Source organism: Mauremys mutica, chromosome 13 (genome assembly GCF_020497125.1).
Source record: "Mauremys mutica isolate MM-2020 ecotype Southern chromosome 13, ASM2049712v1, whole genome shotgun sequence".
Lineage (NCBI taxonomy): Eukaryota > Metazoa > Chordata > Testudines > Geoemydidae > Mauremys > Mauremys mutica.
Genome location: NC_059084.1, coordinates 10,351,421 through 10,374,337, shown reverse-complemented (window position 1 = coordinate 10,374,337; position 22,917 = coordinate 10,351,421). Strand labels below are relative to the sequence as shown.

At 38.7% G+C, this 22,917-nt stretch overlaps 1 protein-coding gene across 1 annotated transcript; it reads left to right on the top strand.

Moving 5' to 3' along the window:
• Nucleotides 1-5,353: 5,353 nt before the first annotated feature.
• On the top strand, nt 5,354-22,871 carry ZNF831 (zinc finger protein 831). The gene is made up of 5 exons (XM_044984668.1): nt 5,354-9,676; nt 10,719-10,867; nt 14,447-14,619; nt 18,631-18,800; nt 19,679-22,871. Exons 1-5 carry the CDS (start codon nt 5,354-5,356, stop codon nt 20,528-20,530), a joined length of 5,667 nt encoding a protein of 1,888 aa, XP_044840603.1. The 3' UTR covers nt 20,531-22,871.
• Nucleotides 22,872-22,917: the final 46 nt, after the last annotated feature.

The following is a 22,917-nucleotide window of genomic DNA, read 5'->3' as shown; positions in this document are numbered from 1 at the left end:
CTCACTCATTTTCACTGGGCTGGCTTTAGGAGTTGGGGTGCAGAAAGGGGTGAGGGCTCCGGCTTGGGGTATAAGCACTGGGGTGGGCTGGGGATGAGGGGTTTTCGGTGTAGGAGGGTGCTCCGGGCTGGGACCGAGGGGTTTGAGGGACAAGAGGAGGATCATGGCTGGGGCAGGGGGTTGGGGCATGGGAGGGGGTGCAGGCTCTAGGTGGTGCTTACCTCAGGTGGCTGCCAGAAGCAGCAGTATGTCCCCCCTCCAGCTCCTATGCGGAGGCGTGGCTAGGTTGCTCTGTGCACTGCCCCATCCACAGGCACTGCCCCCACTGGCTGCGGCTCCCAGTGGGAGCTGCAGAGCTGGCGCTTGGGGCAGGGGCATTCCAGTCAAAAGCTGGACACCTGGCTACACTGGTGTCAATCTTGAGCTAGTCCATTGACTTGATAGGATCTATTTACACTGGAGTAACTAGCAGCATGTTTTGGACCAGTGACTGAAATAATGTATTTTAATGGAATTACAGTGACCAGTTCTGTTAATGCCTATATAAAAGTAATACTTTTTAAACTTGAAGCTGGAAAAAATCAGGATGAGCCAAATCCTGCTCCACTTTTGCCAATAGCACAACTCCCATTAGCTTCAATGGGACCAGGTTTTGACCCTGTGAGGCGGTACCAAGTGCTCCCTTGGAGGTGCTGAGCACTCTCCATTTTCCCTAATGTCAGTAAGAGTTGAGGGCACTCAGTACTTTTCAGGATTCGATGCTTTATGTAAAAATTGATTTGCTATATTAGATAAGGACTATCTAGAATTAACCTTGAGTTACAATAAGATTGTGATAAATTGTTGCTGCAGCAGCACAGCCTATGTGCAAAAGAATATTGTGCTTTTTTTTCTGTAGAAGTATCTGTATACTATAAAGACATGAAAAGTGAGATCTTATCCCCCACACTAAAATGTAAGCAACACAGGACATCACTTAGGAAGAAAGATAACATCAGTTGGTACGGAAAACAGAGAACTGCCAGAGTCAAATAGAAATAATGTCACTTAACGACTATAAATGCAGCAGTTAAGCTGCATGTGTGTTACCATTTAATTCAAAAGTTTAGCATTACTTAAAACTTTCCCCAAAATTATACTGTGACCATATAGTTGATGATTAATGCTAGTCTTACAAAAAGAAACAGGAGATAGCTGACTTTTCCTTTTTATTACATTTTAAAGTATTGGGGCTGTTCTCAGGAACATACCGTACCCTCCACAGACTTTTCACAGTAACTGTGTACAGTGCATATTAGTCACACAGACATTTTTCTGAAAATGTAAACCTCTTATTGTCTATCTTTCTGAGGTATCTATCTATCTATTTATTTATTTAATTTATCTATCTGTGGTATTTCTGGGGTGAAATTATTATTATAGGCATATTGTTGCATAAAAACTGAACTACTAGATATATGTATCCATTGTCCTATTATTTTGCACACTAACAAATAAATTGCTATTCTGTAGTGCAGATGGGTATTTCAGAGTAACAATCTTTTTAATAAATGTTTTGATAAGTCCTAAGTAATCATGAAAACACCCAGTTTGATTAGTCATTCTTATAGAAAGGCACAGTCTGACTTGGAAATTGTGTCTTTGTTTTGTTAGCTTATATTGCCGTGGGGGTGGGTACAGTTTATGTTCTACTTCCCATTTCTGTAAAACACCATACCACAGAATGATTGCTCCTTATAGAAACCTCGAACATGGAAAAGTGAAATTCATGCCTGACAGCTGGGTTTAAACACACAAAAGCATTGGCCATGGGAAGGAGGTGAAAGGGCAGAGTATGTCAAAGTATTCTGGGTTGACTCATGTCAAATGTTGGGTTTTCACAAATTCCAAGGCCAGAAGGGACCATTGTGATAATCTAGTCTGACTTCCTGTGTAACACAGGGTATAGAACTTCCTTAAGTAGAGGTACACCATACAGCAAGACATTTCATATGTACCATGCCCATTATCGGATGTGTGTCTACTTTGGGTTAGATTGTGGCCCAGCCTTACATGACTGTGCAAGTGTGAAAAGGGAAGCAAGACTCCCTCCCCGCAAATGCAACTTCCCAGATGGGCGAAGGAGAGAGAAGGTTCTTTGGGGCTTCTACTGTACTCGTTGTTTCTGCCTATTCCTCCCCAATTTGCCAACCAGTGGAGCTGAGCTGGTGCAGGGGTAAGGGAAGTAATTTGTATCTGCTGAGGCACTGAAGCAGATTTATTGGTCCCCCTTTGGTCAAGTGGAAAAGTACAGTTTGTTCCATGGGCTATAACTGGTTTGATGTAGCTGTACCTTTATAGATGGCTATGCTGCTGTTTGTGGTTCAATATCATAGTATAGAGGGGTCTCTAGAAGCTCTTTTAGTTTTATTCATGCTACCTTCGAACTCCTATTTTTAATTTGTAGCCTTGACCCTTATTCCTAGTCTACAGCCTAGGAATTTCATTACGGATTTCATTATGATTGAAGAAGTAGCCCTAGCATGTTTGTTAACTGTGACTAGTTCCACCTGATCGCACATACAGGGTTATTCCCACAACTTCTCTATTTGTTCACGTGATAGATTAGCTCAATTGAGTTCTGTGCTAGCTTTCTCAGTCAACATAATAGCTAAACCGCTCCTGGATCTTTGGTTTATCAGCTATTCCAACTGTAATTGAGTGAATAATTCAGATCAACTAATTTAGTTCAGAAGCACTGCCATTTTTCCTGATCATGAATTGTCTGCAAATAGATTGAAAAGTCCTCTAATGTAATTATTTAACATTATTCACAAATTTCTTCCGAGAGTAAATCTTAGAAAGAGTTTGTTGTGAATACCTGCAATGCATGCTGTGTGGGTTAGCTATACAAGTCACATAGCATAGTTTCAAAATTCAGATTGTTATATTTGATTACCATATTTGCTGTTTACTCTGTGACAGTTAGCTACATAGATCATCCAATCAGGTAGCAGAAACTATAATAGTGATTTATGTGAGAAGCCAATACAGTGTACATTTCAAATGTCACTATTGACTGTTATTCAAAAATGTGCTTTTTGTGACTATTTGCTCTAGTAAACCTAAGTATTTGAATATTCAGAAAAACTAAACACGAAAGGGTTGTGAATGTAGATGAATCACAGTCTGAATGAATTTTCACAAGAAGTTTTCTACTATTCAGCCAGGCTGTATTTATGATAGATTATGCTGATATTATCCTGCTATTTCTGCCCTTCCTAATGGTAATTTTAAAGTACCTTATTTTCATGGCTTCCCAACTTCTTTTTACTTTTAGGAAGGGGAGGAAGGGAGAGAGAACAAACCACCAAGGCTAGCCAAATCAGGTTTGTGAAAATAAAAATTGCTCTGACCTGGTAACCAAATCTTGAACCAAAACAAGTATATTGGGACAAATTTTCAAAAAGGGTGGCATCCTTTTTGAGTTTGCAAACTGTTGACTATATCTGTCTATATAAAATAAATAAATAAAAATAAACAAACACAAAGCAACATGCCATCATGGTTCCTCTAATTTGTTCAACACACACAAAGGCAACTTTGTAAGCTATCTCCACTTTTTGCCTCCAACAGTGTGACCGCTAACATCTGTTATATCTTTTATGTATGTAAATCTGGATAGTAAAAAAAAGGAACCTTTTAAATCTACAGTTTCATTTTGTTTTCACCTTTTCATTCCTTGTTTAATTCTGACCGTGTCTTCAGCCTCACTTAACCAAGGTCATAATATGTGGCCATGCAGAACTCATTGTTTGTAGCAGTGAGTCTTTAATAACTATCTGTGCAAATTTTCTTGTAATTGTGGCTTGTCTGCATCAGCTGTAGTTAAAAGTAGCAAATGCAGATTAAACTGCAATGCCTCCATTACTTTGCATTGTCTCACACTGGAGAGTAGATCTGGACACGGGCTCTCTTTTAGGAATGTTTACATTAGAAACAGAGACTTGTTATAATTAGAGAGGGACCTGGCTGTAATCAGAGTTGGATATGAACTTTCCAAAATGGTAGGGGTGTTAAGACATGGGATTGTGTGGCTCACACTCAATTCTTGTTAATTAGAGTTTAATGTAGCGTTTTATGGTGGTTTTTTTTTTTCAAACTTCAGTGGCTTCCAGTTTAGTTTCAAAAGAACTAACCTGGTATATGGTGTCAACAAATTAGAGTTTATTTATTTAAAACTATATTGAGACTGATTTATATGAATTTGTCAGTTTTATAGCATCTTCCATCTGAAAATCTCAAAGCCCTAATTCTCAACACCTATGTGAAGTTTGTGAGTAATTAATTGTTAAATCCATTTTACAGATGATTAAACTTAGGCACTAAGGTTCTGATAGAATACCCATTAAAGTAAATGGAAAACATATCACTGACTTCAGTGGGCACTATCAGGCCTGGTGTGATTAGGGTCACAGCACAGATAAACAGAGGAGTGGGGAATACAATACAGAAGTTCTGATTCCCAATCTGCCGTTCTAAATAACAGGCTACGCTGCCTCTTCTCAAAGCTTCATTAGGCACGTTTGTATCCTTTAGTTACTGCATTAATTACAATCATTTATATTTTATAACTGATTTAATGTCCAAGCTTTGGTTTTTTTTTCTGAAGACTGTGATCTTCAAAAGTGTAGTTGTGTGTGCAACTGTGCACCTGTGACATGCTGGCAGTTGTACATGTGTAAATCAAGCGGGCACAAGAGTGTTCTGATGAAGACTTGGCCTACAAAGTTTAACATTGTATTTTATTAAGCAGACTGTTCATTGAAAATAAGTTGATCATGAATCTTTGGGAGCACTGAAAGCTGCTCAGCGAGAAAGTAATTTGGACAAAGAAATAACATCAAACTAATTCAAAGTAATTCTAGATTACTGTACTATACACTGTATCCTATCCTATGCCATTTCCAATATTATGAAAGTGCTTTGATGTCAGTCTGAAGATTTTTAATATCTGACTACTACTTCAGAACAGATTTTAAGAGCAATCTTTAGCAGTAGTCTCCTTTGTGCTACACTAAACTTTTGTGTAATGTTCCTGTGTTTTATTAGCTTCCATCTAACAAACCAGAGGTGACACTATTTTAGTGGTGAATAAAATGATTCCTCTACCTGTAAAGTTTGTGTAAAAAGTTTTGATATTCTTCAGTATGGAAGACCTTATAGAAATATAATTAAATTGTGCATCTTCTAGTACAATAGATGCCGAATTTATAAACAACTGAAGAAAATCAAGGTTTTTCATTTCAAACATAACTATATGTTATATTTGTTTTCCATAGATAACTGAACTGGATAACATACAACCTTTGAAATGGAGGCACAGAGGCAACCCCATTCCACAGTTGCACTAGCTGATCAACCAGTTAAAGTCTCATCTCTTCAGGCTGCACAGGGTTCATCAAGTATAAGACAGAGTCCTGTGATTTTTCAGCAGGAACAAGCCCTGCCTCAGACTATATACCTGAAAGCCCTTACCATACCGCTGTATCATCCTATCCAGTCAGGATGCTATCAGTCAAACAACCAGTTAGCAGCTGGTGGAAGCAGCATAAATCTAGACAGCAGTAATATGCCTTTCATCCTAAACCCACTTCTGCATTCAGAGAGGATAGATCAGCCTCAGCCAATTGCTCAGAAACAAGCAGGGCAAACTTTGACATTAAACCTAGTTAGTTCACCGGTTTTACCATCAAGTTCCTGTCCAAATGCACCTATTGGAAGCCCAGGGAAATCCAAAAATGCCGGGAAGTACATCTGTAAACACTGCGGACGAGATTGCTTGAAGCCAAGTGTCCTTGAGAAACATATTCGCTCACACACAGGGGAGAGGCCCTTTCCCTGCATCACCTGTGGTATTGCATTTAAAACTCAAAGCAATTTGTATAAACATAGAAGAACCCAAACACACGTCAACAATACCAAGCTGCCTTCAGGGTCTGACAACACTGGCATATTAGAGGAGAATGAGAAGGCAACAGACAGCATCATGTCACACCAGGGTGCAAAACAAGACAACAATATCTGTGAGAAGCAGGGGGCAAGGACTGAACAAATAATTTCAGAGACTAATACCACAGTGGACACTAAGAAATTTCCATCCATTGTTTCACTGCCAACACTGAATGCTTTATTGCTTACATCAGAAAGTCAGAAGATATCAATTGTCGATTCCTATTGGCCAGAGGCAAGTCAGGGTGCCTCTGAAAGAGAACCAATGCAAGACCCCCAAAACCTATCTTCTCCAGTAGTTTTGCCAGACAGTCTACACCAGAGAAAGATGATACAGGAACAAAGATTCTCAACAGCAAATAAACATATTCAATTGCAAAGGCAGCAAGCAACTTATTCAGATAAGCAATGGGACTGCAAACTATCTGACTATAAGCTAAAAAAGTGTGAGAGCACTGATTCTGGATATCTGTCACGCTCTGATAGTACAGAACAACAGATGTTGACCTCCAGCCCCCTGCATAGTCTTTGTGAACAAAGCACCGAGCTGGAAAATGAAACTGCCTTCAGTGGCTTAAGGTGCACGGCAGGAAGTAGTGCAAAACTGGATTCAGCTGAGAAAGCAACAGCCTTGATGCTAGAGAAAAAGAAGCTGGAAGAGCATATCTCAAAACTGATCTCTCATAACAAAGCTGTGGTGGATGATACCCAATTAGACAATGTTAGACCCAGAAAAACAGTGCTTTCCAAGCAGGGCAGTATTGATCTGCCAATGCCTTACACATACAAAGACTCCTTCCATTTTGACATCAGAACTCTTGATGTAAACAGGAAAAAGAATCTTTCCCTTTGTTCAGCAAAATCTACCTTTACACCCATAGAAAAATCCAAGCCATTGTTTTTTCATTCAGTCCCCACGCAGTTCTCGACAACAATAGACTGTGTGCCTGTTACAAGAAGCAACTCTTTGCCATTTGTAGAGAGCACAAGAATGGCACACAACAGAGTGGGTAGCTCAAAACTACCATCTCTCACTAGGCAGCCCCTGAATACTAGCTCTTCTAGCTTGTTGCATAGCAACAACCTTGCTACAAGTTCAGTGGATTTTCCTAACAGCCATCCCCGTGCACTTGTCAGACAAACAGCAGTGGATGATTTGCCACTAAGTAACGCAGTCTATTATTATTCTCCTTCTGAGAAGATGAAAGAAACTAAAAAGCCTGGAGCTGGAGGAGAAGGAGTGAACGCTAAATGTAAGAAGTCAACTCAAAGGAAATTAAAAATGTTCTCTCAGGAAAAATGGCAGATGTATGGTGATGAAACATTCAAGAAAATCTACCAAAAAATGAAAAGCAGTCAAACCGCCAAGAAACTGAATCAAAGTGGGGAAAAGGCAACAGACAATATAGGCTTCACCCCTGATCCAAAGGAAGCAGCCGGTGGTGGTGGAGTTATTCAGCCAAAAGATGGTAGGAGCTCTTTAAGTGGGAATCTTTCCTCCCCTCTGACCATTCCTACAACAGAATTAAACCCTGTGGAATCAAAAACCTGTCCCATTGGTAATCATGTACTGCTCAGGGTTTCCTCAAAAGAGAATGCAGGCAGATTTACAGAACTAATGGAAACAGCACATTCAATAAATGCTGGTGAACAGAGTGTAATAAGCGAAACTTCCCCAAAACATGGCTGCAGCAACAAACATAGTTCAGATAAATATACAGGTGGAAATAATATGTTACTAGCTGTAAGCAGTCATGGAATGAGGCTTCAACTTAAGCAGAGAGCTAGTCAATTAAACTCTAACATGCTGAACGCTGATAGTCTGCAAATGCATAATAGTCAATTGGAAGAGTCATGTCCTGGGAGCGAATCCAATATCCTCGTATTAGATAGTGAAAATATTTTAAAAAGTGATGGAGAAAACCACAGTAGTAAAGAAACTTCTCAACATGCACAGATGGCTGTAAGGTCACACAACTGCAGCAGTGGTGAATCTACACAGGAATTCCAAAAGCTACCATCAGAGAGAAAAAAACTGAAAGTCGATGAGCTGAAGAGTGGAGATAATACAGCTCTAAAATCCAGTCCCAGCCCCAGTAGCGAAAATAATACAGTAGGTGAAACAGTGAAATTGATAGACTGTTATAGTGTACATGCCGTCTCCCCAGCATTAGTTAAACAGTCAGCTAAAGAAGGAGAGCAGAATTCAAGCACAGACATTAATGAATCAGTCAGCAGTGCTGAAGGCATGGAATATGAGAAAACCATGAAACTCCACATAGAACCCATATATTATAGTGATAATACTGTTAACCTTCTTCCACAATCAACAAAGATCTCAAAAGCTTCACTTTCTGAATTTCTGGTGCCTGAGTTAAAGAAAGATAATTGTAGTTCTTTTGCCTTAAGTAAGGTGACAGATACAGGAGCCAAAATATGTCCTGTGACAGCAGGAGCAAGAGTGCCACTTCATAGTGGTGATGATGCTGGAATATCTTCCACTACTCAAAATCTGGAGCTTGGTCAGGTAACTCCACCTCTAAAGAAAAATGCATTTTCTCCAAAGTACATCCTTAAATTACCACAAGAAGAGAGTACTACAGACCTGTCACTTTTAGTGGAACCAGGGCAGGAGAGCATGCCTGGTGTTTCTCTACCAGTTCCGATAACCAAAACTTCCTGCACTATCAACAGTAGGACAGTCAGTGCTGATTCCAGTGCTGTATTTTTGTCCCCATTAGAATTTGAACTGAGACACCAGGCCAGAGCAGTAGGGCTAAGATGGGGTGTCCATACAAACTGGAAGGCTCTGGTATCTTGTTCACCAGTCAACTCAACAACAACTAATATTACAACCAAGATACATGACAGCTTTCAGAACCAAAGCTGCAGGCAGAAGGAAATAATGAAAGACACCTGGAAAGAGATCGAGGATAAAGATAACTTAAGTGATCGAATGCAAGCAGACGAGAAGTGGATAAGTACAGCTGTTTGCTCTGCACAAACCACAGGGAAGAAAGTATGCTTTACTTCTATGTATACAGGTGGCTTTTTCATATCTGCAGACATCAAAGGAGAGAATCAGGTCTTACACCACCTTCACTCAGGAAATAACTCTTTAATAATGACATCTTCATCAGGCAAAGGGGCAACCTCTAGTGGGGACATGGAACAGACAAGCATGGGACGGGACACAGACGGTAGCTCTTCTGGCATCCTTAAGGACATTTCACCAGGATCGCGGGATTTACAGTATTCTGTTCATTCAATGGACAATTCCAATTATTTTTGCCATTCCTTTGGCACGTTTTATTGCCACACTCTCAGTACTCAACGTAAGGAACTCCCTGCACTGTCCCAAATCAGTTTGACTTGTCTCTCGGGAAACTCAAGGATCTCGAGCACAAAGGGTTCCTTCCCATCACTAAATGCTGAGCCTCAATTAACTTGGTGTTGTTTAACCAGAAGCCTTCCTCTACCTGCTGAGCAAAAGGAGAAGGCTGACTCTGCTTACTCTTCTTTGCACATCTGCAAGAAAAATTCTGGTAGTGAAGGCACATTGTCAAAATGTGACTTTTCTTTTATCAAAGTGAAAAATATTAGCAAGACTGTACCCTATGGCCTCACCACTGGGAGTTTAAAAACACTGGTTTCATCCTTTTCACAGGGAGAACAGCCACAGAAGGTAATGTCGTGAATTGTATTCCCTATTTCAGAACACGGGCACAGTTCCCCAAGCATGCTCTTTAATTAGAAAGAATAGGAGAGTGAAGGTTAGGGGACATATTATTCCAGCGTGCATATAAATCCTATTCTGTCCCAGATTATTGAGGGCCTTGAATTAATCTACTTTAACAAAAAAGTGCCTAAATTGTTCTCCCAAAATATGCATGCGTGGGCTCACAAAGATGACTGTAGATATAAAATACACAAGTACATATAAAAACTGCACATAGCCACTCTCTTTGTGCACAGGACTTGCATATTTTGTGGAAATAAGCATGTCCTATTGCATGGAAATTTGGCCAGAAAATTTGCTTAGCCAGAAAAGCATGCTTTAACTTTATTGTAACTTGAATTTTATAGTCTTTGGATTCCTATATTCCAGCATGTGCTTTTTTTCTGTTTTCATTTAAAAATATTATTTGTATTACAACTTAGGAGCCGCAGTTGAGGGTTAAGGGACCCATTGTGCTAGGTGCTTTACAAACAAGTAAAAAGGACAGACCCTGTACCAGAATCTGTTTTGCTTTACACTTGAAGTAATAGTGAAAATCTTTCATGAAGATGGACTCAAATCTTAACAGAGACACTTGTGTTCATACTTTATAAAACGTTTTTGAAGGATATTTTTAGTTTAAGTGTAATCAGTTCAAGAAATGTGCAGCTCTTGGAAGAATTTGTAAGGTTGAAGTCAACCTCACACCCAGCAGGACAATACTAGAGTATGTACATTATTTTTGCATGGGCCCAGAAAAATATTAAACTTGTTTTATTTTTAATTTTATGGGTAATATACAGGTAGTGATGAATTTAAACACACAGCCTATAAATACTTTTTTAAATACAGAAGGAATTTGTTACCAAAGATGATTATGATGCTGTAAAATTTAGGATTTACACTATTTGATAACGTTCTATTAATCTAATCAGTTAATTTCTGTAACTCATTCAGAAATGTTCATGTGCTTTGAAATGCACAAGTATAATTTTCTCACTATTCTCAGCAGTCCAGTTCAAAGGCTGGAGGAAGTGGAGCTTCAGAAAATATTTCAGAGCAAGAGAAGAAAGAAATACTTTGCAGAAGGAAAAAATTCACAACAAATAAATCCAAGAGGAGCCATAAACAGAAAAAAATGAAAATCAACCAAAAATGGTAAAGAATGTTGTTTTCAACCTCATCCAATATAGGTGGCATTTTACTAAGATAGGTGTAAGATTCAGAAACTAAAACAGTGCCTCCAAAATGCTGATTTACCAAAACAGAGCAGCATGATGCTCTGGGAAAATGCATGATCATTTTAAAAATTATGTTATTTTATAAAGAAAGTGCAAAGCTTTCTAGGCACATCACAAATGTGTCAAAGGTAGAGGGAAACCTTGTCAATTAATGCTCACAGTCGTTTGAAGTTTATAATTTCAAGAAGGAACAAAAGAATCAACATTCTTTTTCCTAGAGGGACCCAACTATTGAATCTTTAGTTCTCTATTGCAGATGAAGTACGATGCAGAACTATGAAGAACTGTATTATTATTTAGGTCTTACTTGCTGTTTTTGTGGTATCCCAGTTTTTTTGCTCCTGACAGATGTCACCCATAAAGCAATTGCATGGTCAAAAGCCATGTGATCTGATAATCTTGGTCAAACTGCATTAAGTCCAAGCATTCCTGGTTACTGTAAATAGGGACAAGAGAATTTCTCTTCTGGATCAAGAAAAGATCTTTTTACACAGCATTTAGAACAGGATTTGCTGCTGTGCTAAGGAAGCCCGGGTTGGTGACTGGGAGACAAATTTCCAAAAACTTCAGTGTCTGCTTGCACTAAATTTAAATTTGCCCATGCAGAATAAGACTATCTGGGATAAATTGGGTGGTGAACACTATAAAGACAGTGGGACATAATCAGAAGTGATGATAGTGACACCTCAGTAAAATGACAAGCCAGCATCAATGAATCTGAATGGATGTAACATGTGTAACCCACACACCTCGGTGTGGTGTTCTGTCCCATCTAGTGGCATGGAGACCACTTAGAGAGAGAGATTAATGAGTTTGCCCTACAGCGTTAGTTAACAGCCACGTGGCTTTTAGCTCATGCAGTAGAGGCTCATGCACTAAGCTCCAGAGGAGGTCCCAGGTTCGATCCCACCCGCTGACAATCAGGGTCTGTTGGTGTTATACATGTATTGAAGGGGTAATGAAAGGGTAGTAAATGGAGGAGCATCCAACAGAAGGATATAAGAAGGTATAAATTGGAGGCATGAGGATTTTCCAGTAGTGTTAACTGATGCTTATTTGAGAGGAGTGAGTCAAAGGCTCTGAGGCAAAGGCGGCCAACTTAATTTTTCTCCAGTAGTGCCACATCTAATCTGGACCTAATGTCAATGCATGTCCCCATCCTGATTTGTGTCAGTGTATGTTTGATGACCAAGCTTTGCTATCAGCTAAACTACTGCCATTAATGTGACTGTATCTGTCCTGTAATATGCTTTGTGCAGGCAGAGACCTGCAACTGTGGAAAACCTCACTGAATTAAAATTAGTGGGCCCTATGTATAAGTAAGGGTCCGTCCACACAAAGCTCAGGACTTAAAGTGCTCAATTCTTCTCTCCTGAAACAGACAAAATCTCTATTGACTTTAACAGAATTACAAGATCAGACCCTCAGGGCTTAACTGCCCTCTTTCTACTTGTCAGTTCTTTTCCTGGCAATCCCCTGCCCCCCCATACACATTTTCAGAAACTTTCATGTGACTGTTTTCAGTTCCTGTTTATCACACACTTTTCTGTTTTAGAGGAAATGAATTATTAGTGCAGCAAAGCTTTCCTGTAGCACTGTACATTGTCTCACATGTTTTTTTTCCTAGTTCATGCCTCTTGAACAATCGTAACATGGTAAGAAAAAGGAAAGGATTTTAAAAAACCCCACTAACCCTCTTAAGTGACAAGAAGTAGGTCTCTATATTGATAAATGAAAAAGAAAAAAGAATGAATTTAGATCAGAATTGAAACTAAAAGTTATGTTGTATTTCTGATAGATAAAACAACGGTGTAATGAATTTATGCCAAGAGTGCAGCTGTGGGTCTCTCCTGCCTCCATAGTTCCACAAAGTGTGGACTAGCTAGATCATGGTGGTTGGAAAGAATTTGCTGGGTTTTGTGTGTTTTCTCTCTCTCATTTCTCTTTCCCACGACTTAATTCTTTAGCTATTTTGATGTATACAGAATGTATTTAATTCTCAAATAAGCTGTTAAAAACAATTTAGAAAACATGGCCTCAATTTAGTCTCTACTCAGTCAATGGGAATTGTGCCTGCCTCAGATCTCCAGGACTGGGCCTTAAATCAGTAGTCTAAGCCAAATCTGCCTTCAGATAGCCATATGGGACTGTCATACATGGGCCAAATTATCTCATCTGAGGCCCAGTGATTCTGAAAAAAAGATTTCACTTGTTAAGCAAAAAACTGGCTGAGCATAGAGAAAGCAGCTCAATGAGCCAAATGCCTTAGAGACAAGCAAAAATGGGACCATATATTTGCTTAAGCTGCAGCCAAGGAGAGAAGAATAAAATAGAGAACTAAGAGCTGACCTGTGCCATCTAAATAGTCTAGTCACATTCCTTTAGGTCCAGACTTTTTGCCCTGACCTCTGAATCTGTGCACTTATTTTTCAAAAAATAACTGAATGCCCTCCTTTTACATGGCAGATAGTCATTTGAATGCATGGATCTCACATTTAGGGAGCTAGCTGCCCAAACCAGGCACACAAATGCAAGTTTGTTTGTTTTTACACACGGAAATGTGCATGTAAATCTAGGGGCTGGCTAAAAATTTGGCACTTACAAAACTTTGTTCTTGATCCTGAGTCCCACGCAAGCCCAGCCTCTGAGATTCTTCTGAGCCCAAACATCTACAGTGCAATTTTATAGCCCGGCAGCCTGAGCCAGTTGAGATGGGCCAGCCCTGGGTGTTTTACTACAGTGTAGACAAACCTTAAGTGATTTAAGACCACACCTCCTATTGACTTTCAGTGACTTTCTAAGGTACATTTGAAAGTCCCACTCATTATAACTCACACAGATGTGAGATGCTGTCATGTTTTGGAAGCTAGACAAGTATTTCTTCATCAGCATCCCCAAGGAGACATCTTCTGATGTGTAAACTTAACTAATAGGCTTTTGTCACTTTATAGCAAAAACCAGAGAACTCAAACTCCTTGATCTAAATCCTTGAAATATTTATGTTCTTTAGTAGTGATAAGCAAACAGTAGCACATAAGAAATTGAGCCAGAGGCCACTTGCAGACAAGTACAGGTGTCCTTGTGTGACTTTGGCCCTTGAGGTATGATCTTGTTTTGATATCTTGCCTGGTTGCAACAATCTGTGGATTTCCTGCAGGGTACACAAACTTTTCCTCTTGATGGACCAAATTTTGAAGTCCGTACTCAATTTTTACATAGTCCTACTTAGCCAAAGCTTCCACCAACTCCAGTAAAACTAAGAACTTCAGGTTTTGCCCATGGTTACTAAGGCTATCTAATACAGGATTTTTTGTGACATACATAAAAGTAACATTTCCTTTTTTCATTATAGTCATACCTTCTATAGATCAGTTTCAGCCTAAGTGGAATTCCACTCAAGTTGTGATATTACACTACTGGGGCTACTTTTAAATAGCAACTACTTACAACATACCTGTTTGTGTTTTCACTGAAAATGGTATATTTTACAATGCAGGGCCAAAGGGAACCACATGCACGGATATACTCAGTTGAAAACTAACAGGCTGAGCAAGCAACACTGGCTTCCAAACAGGACACTAGATTCTCTGAAAAAGCATCAGCTGCTCCACACAGACGATAGCCTTAATCGATGCGAGAAATGCCACCCTCCTGCATCAAATTTGCAAGGTAAAGATAACTCGCTTATTCATGTTTGCAAGTGTGTAATATTCTTTGATTAATTTTTAATATAAACCAATTTATCTGGTACATATAATGTTTCATATATGGCTACAAATATTGTATTTCCTCCCTTTGCAATGATGTTCTTCTGACCATTAAAGCAAATCAGGGCCAAACTTTTCAAAATCCCCATCTGCATGTGCCTTTGTAAGAGAAGCTGGCAGGGTTAGATACTGGGAAAATATGTTATATGATAATAAACCTGCCTGGTGCCAGCCCTAGGAAAAAAATACTGTGTCAATAGAACAGGTACAGTTGTAGACAGTGGGTGTCCTTGCATGGCCACCCATCTCCTGATGACTGGAACAGCTAACTAGACAGATATGATCTCTGAGTCACTAGGTATAGCTATCCTTCATGGAAGTGCCCAAGTAGTCTGCAAGTCTTCATTGGGTGGACTGCACAAGAGTTAGTGGTATCCTCAAATTCACAATAAGTTTATATTTTTACAATAATTTATAACAGTCAGTTTTATTCTGTTATTCCTGAAATAAAGGAATGTATGATAGTTCAAATGATTAATAAATGAACATAACAATAACTTTGTTCTTCTATGTCAGTGTTCATTTGAAGTGCTTGACAAAAATTAATAATTCAGTTTCTTAATACACTGTGAGGTACAGAAAGAACCTGAATGAAGCCACTTCTGGAGTGGAACATCAGCCTGTTTAGTGATAACATGAACCTTGATTTTACTTTTGATCTGAAAAAGGGGCCTTTGGGAGCTCAGCATCCTGGTTCAGAACTTCAGTATTGGTTCAGAAGAGTGCTACCTCTTAAATCACCAGCCCTGCTGCCTGCAACATCTGGGCTCAGTGAACTGTAAATAAAGTACTCTAAATTATCAAGTTGTAAATAAAATAAAAATTGTATATATCGATCTATAGGAGACAGAGAAACTGTACAACTCAAATATGGTAGAAAAAATCACTAATTCTGTTATTAAACTCAGTCATGTCTAATTGTTGTCACAGCAGATTTATAGCTTATTTGCTGTGCTGCACTGTTATATTTTGCAATTAAAATATTTTTAAACATTTCTGCTTTTCTGCTAAAAGATTCTATAATTCTATTGCAGAATAACTTAACCTTGTAGTACCTATTCAAATGAATAAAAACATGGATTGAAAGGTTTTATTAGCTTCTGTATTATGGTTTAAGTGCCATATGTTTCTAAAGTAAAGAGATGGCTCCAGAAATTTGCTGGCATTCTGTGCTGAATTTTATGGGTGAACGCACTCCAGATTCTGGGCATGATTCCTCACAAATCAAATACTATTTATGAACACAGAAAGAATGGAAGCAGAGACCAGGTTTTGATACAAGAAAAGTTGCACATGGAAACTGAACATAAACATAGAGAGAGCCTCTTATTGTAAATGAGCCAATATCTCTCTACTCATGGTTAGACTGTTCCCTCATCTTACACAGCCATGCAAGGGGTAAAGGCCTACATCTTCCATGTGCACCTTTGCCTAAGACCAAGCAAAATTATAGTCCCAGCACAAGAGGCATGGAGGAATTGTGCCTTGTGGGTCTACTGCCTGGGAGGTATCTTGCTCAGGCCTCTGCCTACAGGCACAAAATCCATATCTAAGTATAGCTCACAGGGCTGAAAATCTGGGCCATTATTTGTGATAAGTAAGTGTATGTCTCATTTGTAATAGGAAATTAGTGTTGACCATGGTGCTAAAATCAGGAAAGTTTATGAGATTGATGTATGATCACGTTGGTAGGTAAACAGAGTGATCTGTAGTAAAACATTTAAAAACATTGTTTTGTTCCTTTTAAATAACTGTTCGGATCAACAGATGTGAAATATACAAAAAGCATGTGACTGTTGGCATATCCCCGAGCATCAAAAGAGCAGAACATATGAAAATTAGAGAACAGAAACTTTCATTAAAACTAAGATTAATTAGTTTCTACAGGGCTTTGAAAATAAATGGTAAATAAATAAATAATAATAATAATGCATTGTCCTTCTAGAGTTCCTTCCATCAGGGATCTCATAGTGCTTTGCAAATACTAAGATTTAGGCCTATAATACTCATGTGAGGTAGTGAAGTACAATTATCACCATTATATTGATGGAAAAGGTGATGAGGTGCAGAGAAGTGAAGTGACTTTACCAAGATCTAACAGTGCAGCGGCAGAGCCAGGAATACAATGCAGAACTTCTAACTCCCTACTCTGTGCTTTAATCACAAGACCATGAAAAGAGTTGCGTAGCTGTTAATTGTAACATTATTAATAGCCACGTGGATTTTAAGTGGCTGATACCAAACATTAGCTTGATCTTGTGAGGCCACAGCTTGGGGTAAATCCACCCAAAACAACACGACTATTTCACCAATTTATAGAACAGGTCAAGTGTTTTCTGTAACTGAAAATGCCCTTTTCACAGATTCAAAACTCCAAAATGATGGCTCCCCACTATCTTCTTCCAAGGTCTTGTCAATTTCATTTTCTCCCTGCAGGCATAAAATGAAATTGACAAGAGCCTTGCAGGTAATCTGCCAGAGGCTGAGCGCTGTGACTCTGCCTCCCCAGCTCTCAGCCTTCCACGCTGCCAGTGGCTGAGAGCCTTGTGCTCAGCTTCCTGGTCTCCCTCACAGGCCAGGGCTGAGCACCCCAGCTCTCTGCCTCTCTGGCAGCCCACCTGGAAGGCTCTTGTCAAGCTCCCTTTCTGAAAACAAAGTTTACAACAGCCTTCCAGGCAGGCTGCCAGCCACTGTTGTTTTTCCCAAAATTGAGTTTTTCTAGAAATCCCTTTCTGTGAAAAACGTTCAATTTGAGTTTTCATCACGACTTGGGACAAAAAACATTTTTTCAAAAATTGGAAACTTCTTGCAGGAAGGAATTCCAACTTCCAGCCAGCTCTACCGAGTTCTCTCTTTTGTGATCAGCAATAGCACATAGCAGCGATGTGTAGTGCAATAAAAGGCGAATCATCATATAATTCCAATCAACAGAAGAATCTTTTGCTGTCTTTTTTGACTATTTGTGTAACCTCTCCCTGATCCTCTCCATTTATCTAATTAGTTAGCTACTTAATGCCAGTAACCTTAGAGACATGAGCTGGTATAGTTGCAATACACAAGAGCTGAGCTATTTCTTATGGTGGATTCTGCCAGTACTACCTGAGGAAGAGCTCTGTGTAAGCTTGAAATCCTATCTCTTTCACCAACAGAAATTGGTCCAATAAAAGATCACCCAGCTTGTCTGTCTGATAGCCTGAGACCAATAGGGGTACAACAACACTGCAAATACTACTTGCCACTGCAATGTGGAAAAGCAACTTAACTGTACTAGGTCCTTCTAGTTCTGTCCCTTTTCCATTCTGAAATTTGAAGTTCAGATACTTTCTGGCCATTCCCTTGACTTGCAGTTTTGTATCTCATTAACATTTCTTCCCTAACTTCTTTTCCTACTCCCTTTCTCTTATTAATACATCTCCTTCTACCCTTCTCCCTCATTGCCCCTCCAGGCCTCTATCATTTAAAATTTTGTATAAAGATACATGAAGGATAGGAAAGGGTAAGCAAATTCTGAAGAAAAAAGTATTTAAGATCGTTTATTGGAATCAAAACTGCAAATTTGCTTCAGTGGTATTCATGAGAATGCCACCTTTAAGTTGCTTCCCATGAAGATATGTACATACAAAATTTTGCACACAAGAATGTTAATTGAAAAGAAGGGTTGAAGAAGTATTCACCCAGCTTGAATAGCAGATTACAGATAGCAACCACTCAACACAGCTGCTATAGAACACAGTTTGCAAGGAATCCAGAGGTTAAAGTACATTAGGATAAATCATGTTCAGAATTAATTTGATACAATAATTTAAGAAGTCAAAGTCTGTCCACAGATAAGAAAAAAAAAGGTTTATGGAAACCTCATTGAGCACTGTATCTTAACCTTAAAAATCTCTCTACATCTTCTTTTCCCCAACAGATAATTATCTCTCCCAGCAAGAGGAGCTATCTTGCCCCACCTCAGACAAGCCAGCGTCCAAAGGGAATAATCATAAGAAAGAAGACAGGAATCACAAAAATAACTCAGGAATATTTTCACGAGCTGGGCATTCAATCAGCTTCACGCAAAAAGGCAAACTGGATGGAAAAGTAGGTGTTTTACCTGTAATTCACCTATGAATATTTGTTAAATGCACAGAAGATGACACTGATTTTAGAGAACTTCAGTTTCACCCTATTGTTATTTGAAAGCTTCTGCAATTTAATTTTGTCCATTTATTTGGTTCTCGGATTTTGTGTTTTCACAAATGCTGCAAAGATGGTAAGGTAATGTGGCTGCAAAAACATTCAAAATCATTGAATTTAGAATGTTTTTGCAGTGAAAATAGCGTAACTTTAAATGGTATTTCTCTCATTGTCGCAGCTACTATATGAGTTTTGAATATATTAGTATAAATTACTATTGTAAAATTACATTTTTATGAAAATTAGTTATCATATTTAGGAATCTAATTCTTCAAATGCTCCTCAGTTGCTTTCTTCCAGCAACTAACAGAAGTTACTAGATCACAGGCCCTGGTTCTCATGGGGGACTTCAGTCACCCTGATATCTGCTAGGAGAGCAATACAATGGTGCACAGACAATCCAGGAGGTTTTTGGAAAGTGTAGAGGACAATTTCATGGTGCAAGTGCTGGAGGAACCAACTAGGGGCTTAGCTCTTATTGACCAGCTGCTCACAAACAGGGTCAGCTCCCAGACTACTTTATCTTGGAGTTATGACAAAAAGGAAAGCAAATATAATCACAATTGTAGAGATGAAGGACCACATTTATGCCTGTATAACTCAGTTGATCTCAACAGAGTTACACCAGATATATACAGTCTTATAGTCGTGTGGATATAGTCAACATAATTGTTATTTCATTCTCTTTACAAAGGATGACATTGCTTTGGATTGAAACTTTTAATGCAAGTTGAAATTCATTTCCTTCCTGATCCTCTCTCCCCAACCCCTATCTGCTGCAGGATGTTACTAGACCAGTCGAGAAACACTCAAGAGGCAATCTCTTTATTCAGAACCTTAATGCAACTCCAGGATTACCTATGGTAACATACTCATGTTCATCACCAGCTAAAGCAGCCATGCGACAAACCAACAATGACCTGGACATCTGCTGTTTAGTGACTCAACCTCTCATACTTCAGAAATCATTTCCAATAGAGCCACCGCCAAATGCTCATTCTGACCCTGTGGAGTCCTCTTTTTGGTCTTTTCCTTTTGATTTTGTAGGCACAGGCACATGCTGCCAGCATGTGAGTATGGGTTCAGAGGTTACTGCTCCTTTTTTCTTATGGCCAAAAGCTGACCACAAAAATATACTCAATGTAGAGTCAGAAAGTCAAAGTTTTGCTGCATTATACCCATTGGTCCAGACCTCAGGAAAGGAGGAACATCCAATGGAAGGAAATTCATACTCATCTCTGAAGGAGAAACTTACTCCTAGTTCCAAAACTGTGTGTTCAGCTTTATTGGGATCAAAGGTAAACACCCTTCCTGAGACATCAATCACAAGTACTAGCTTACCTAGCACAGCTAATATACAGGGGATAAACTCTTCTGATAACAGTCCTCATGGATGCATGGACAAGAATGGAGCCTACTTACAATCAGATGGCCATGGAAGACTTAATAAAACTGGCACGAATACTTTTAAAGAGCCCTCATTTCCCTTCAGTCCCACAGAGTCCACAGCTAGCTCTGAAACACCTTCCAAAACATACAAAAAAAGAGGTTTAGAGATGATAAGGAAACAAACCCGAGTGGAATATGATGACACAAGCAGTGATGATGAAGACAGGCTAGTTATAGAAATATAGCAAACAGGACACTGCCTTGGCAGATGGATGTATGATGGTACATTATAGAGTGAAATGGAAATTGCAGATCATTGATCTGCTTTTTGAAGCACCTTAACATCAGAATAGCCATTCCTGCACAGTATAGGCAAAGTTCTCTTCTAAGAAAACAGTTATTCTTTGCAAGGACTCAGGCTTCTTTTACATATTTTAATGCTTTTGTATGGAGCAAGGAAGCAGGTAAATTATATAGTTAAATGCACAAGGTTATTCCCAACTCCACTAAGCCTCATCAATCCCACATAACACCCACAATCCCCAGCTCACAGAGACTGTATTAAAAAGACACTGCAGTGTATTTGTTTACCAATAATGATAAAACAGCAATCAGCCTCCTTAATGCATAAGTTGAGGTGTAGATTGTAACAAACCACTGGGTATATTTTCTTCCCTTTGCTCCCCTTTTTAGTAATTATTTCCAGCTTTGCTGGAAGTTATGTATGTATGTACATATGTTATGTATGTATCCCCCAAATATCTATGATATTGTGAGATGTCACACGAATACTGACTTTTTCCATGTTGTACAATGGTCAATGCTTCTTTGTGACAAAATGACACAAGCATGCCCTGCTTTGTGTTTTGTGCCTTTTCTGCCGAGATCTACTGAAATATTTTATTCTTTGGCTCTACTTTGAGAAATTGGGGTGTAAATAAGTAATGTCAATGTTTCTTTGTAATGAGATTTTTAACACAGATTTTCTCTGATTCTGTTTTTCGGATTGTGCTCTAAAAGCAAGTTACAATGTTTTGTTTTATTGTTCTGAAGTTTAGCCCAAATGAAAACTTTTGCCTTTCCCTCCAAACCCCTGACCATGCAAATAAGTTAAAGTTGACATGAGATGGATTTTTTTCTAGGGTTTGGAATCAGGGCATTTGCAGCACTATTGTCACGTAAATCAACTTCTGCTCTGAAACCCAAAATTTACTTTGTTTAAGTGAAAACATCTTCAGTCAGTAAAATACCAGATACACTTACCATTCACTAGAAAGCTAGTTTAAACCTACAGAGAAAGTCTGAAATCATTGCACTGCTGTACTAGAGTCAAATTTTATACTTAACTTTGCTATGAGTTTTTGTATAATTTGGACTCATATACAGGATTTTATGGATTAACTTTCATGTGATATTCATAACTGCATGTACTTTAACGCAAGAATAATCATGCAGTCATGCACAAGTGAGCCTGTATGGGTCATAGTCATAAATAAGTCTAGTGTACTATCTATGTATGTCAGAGAAACATATGCATATTGTAAGAAGTGAATGAGAAGTGCCAGAATGACAACCCTTCTGTGGATACACATAAATGGAACCAAATGCTAAGCTCTGTCATCCCTTTACACTCATATGCATCATGAAAGTGACCATAGTTCCAATTTGCCCTGCAGAGAGCTTTTTATTTAGCATCAAATTATGTTGGTATATATTTTGTTAGGGAAATTGATATCATGATCAGAGTGTTATACTGATTTCTAATTATAAACGCTAGTGCCGTTGTGTTGAAAAAGGTTAATGGAGTTAGCAGGATTTTTTCTTCTTCAGCAGTAAAGGACATAGATTAAAGAATAACCTACAAAATCTTTATTTGTTCCTTATAAAAATACTACGATATTCTTTCCCAAAATCAGAGAGATTTCAGTAGGGTTCCTACAGGATTTGGGATCATGATTTCATGAAACAATGGAAGTATTGCTTTAATAAAAATGAGCATTAGCGATCTTCCCCTTTTACTTCTGTGAAACCCTGGGACTGTATTCTGATCTCGCTTCTTATATGCTGGTTTTATAACACTAGCATTAATTCCATATACTTTAGAAGAGTTAGTTCCTGATTTTCAGGAATGTAAATGAAATCAGAATTATGCCCATTAAGCTTATAGGTCAGAGACTAGTGGATAGTGGGGCCCCATTCTGTAAATAAACTTTATGCAAACCTGCTCTTAATTTCAATGGGATTTCCATGTATGGAACAGGGACATGAGATGGCCAATTAGTGTATTAAGCTGGGAAGGTTTATACTAAAGACTAGCAAACCTGGATATGACGTTCCTGTTTTGGGAAGTTAAGAAGCATGAAAGGTATGAACACTGGGGGACTGGACGGCCCTGTAAGTTGCATATTGTAATTGCATATTTTTGTTGAATATGCAAGATATAGTACCTAAAATACTATTTGTTTGTTGAATGTTGATAAGAATGATACTACTGACTTATTTGTATATTTTTAAAAAAAATCTGTTCCTTTATATTCTTAACTTATTTTGTTTTGATAAAAATTAAACTTGAAGGTCACAATGACACTAAGAATGTGGTAGTTATTAGGGTTTGGTTTTTAAAAATTCATAT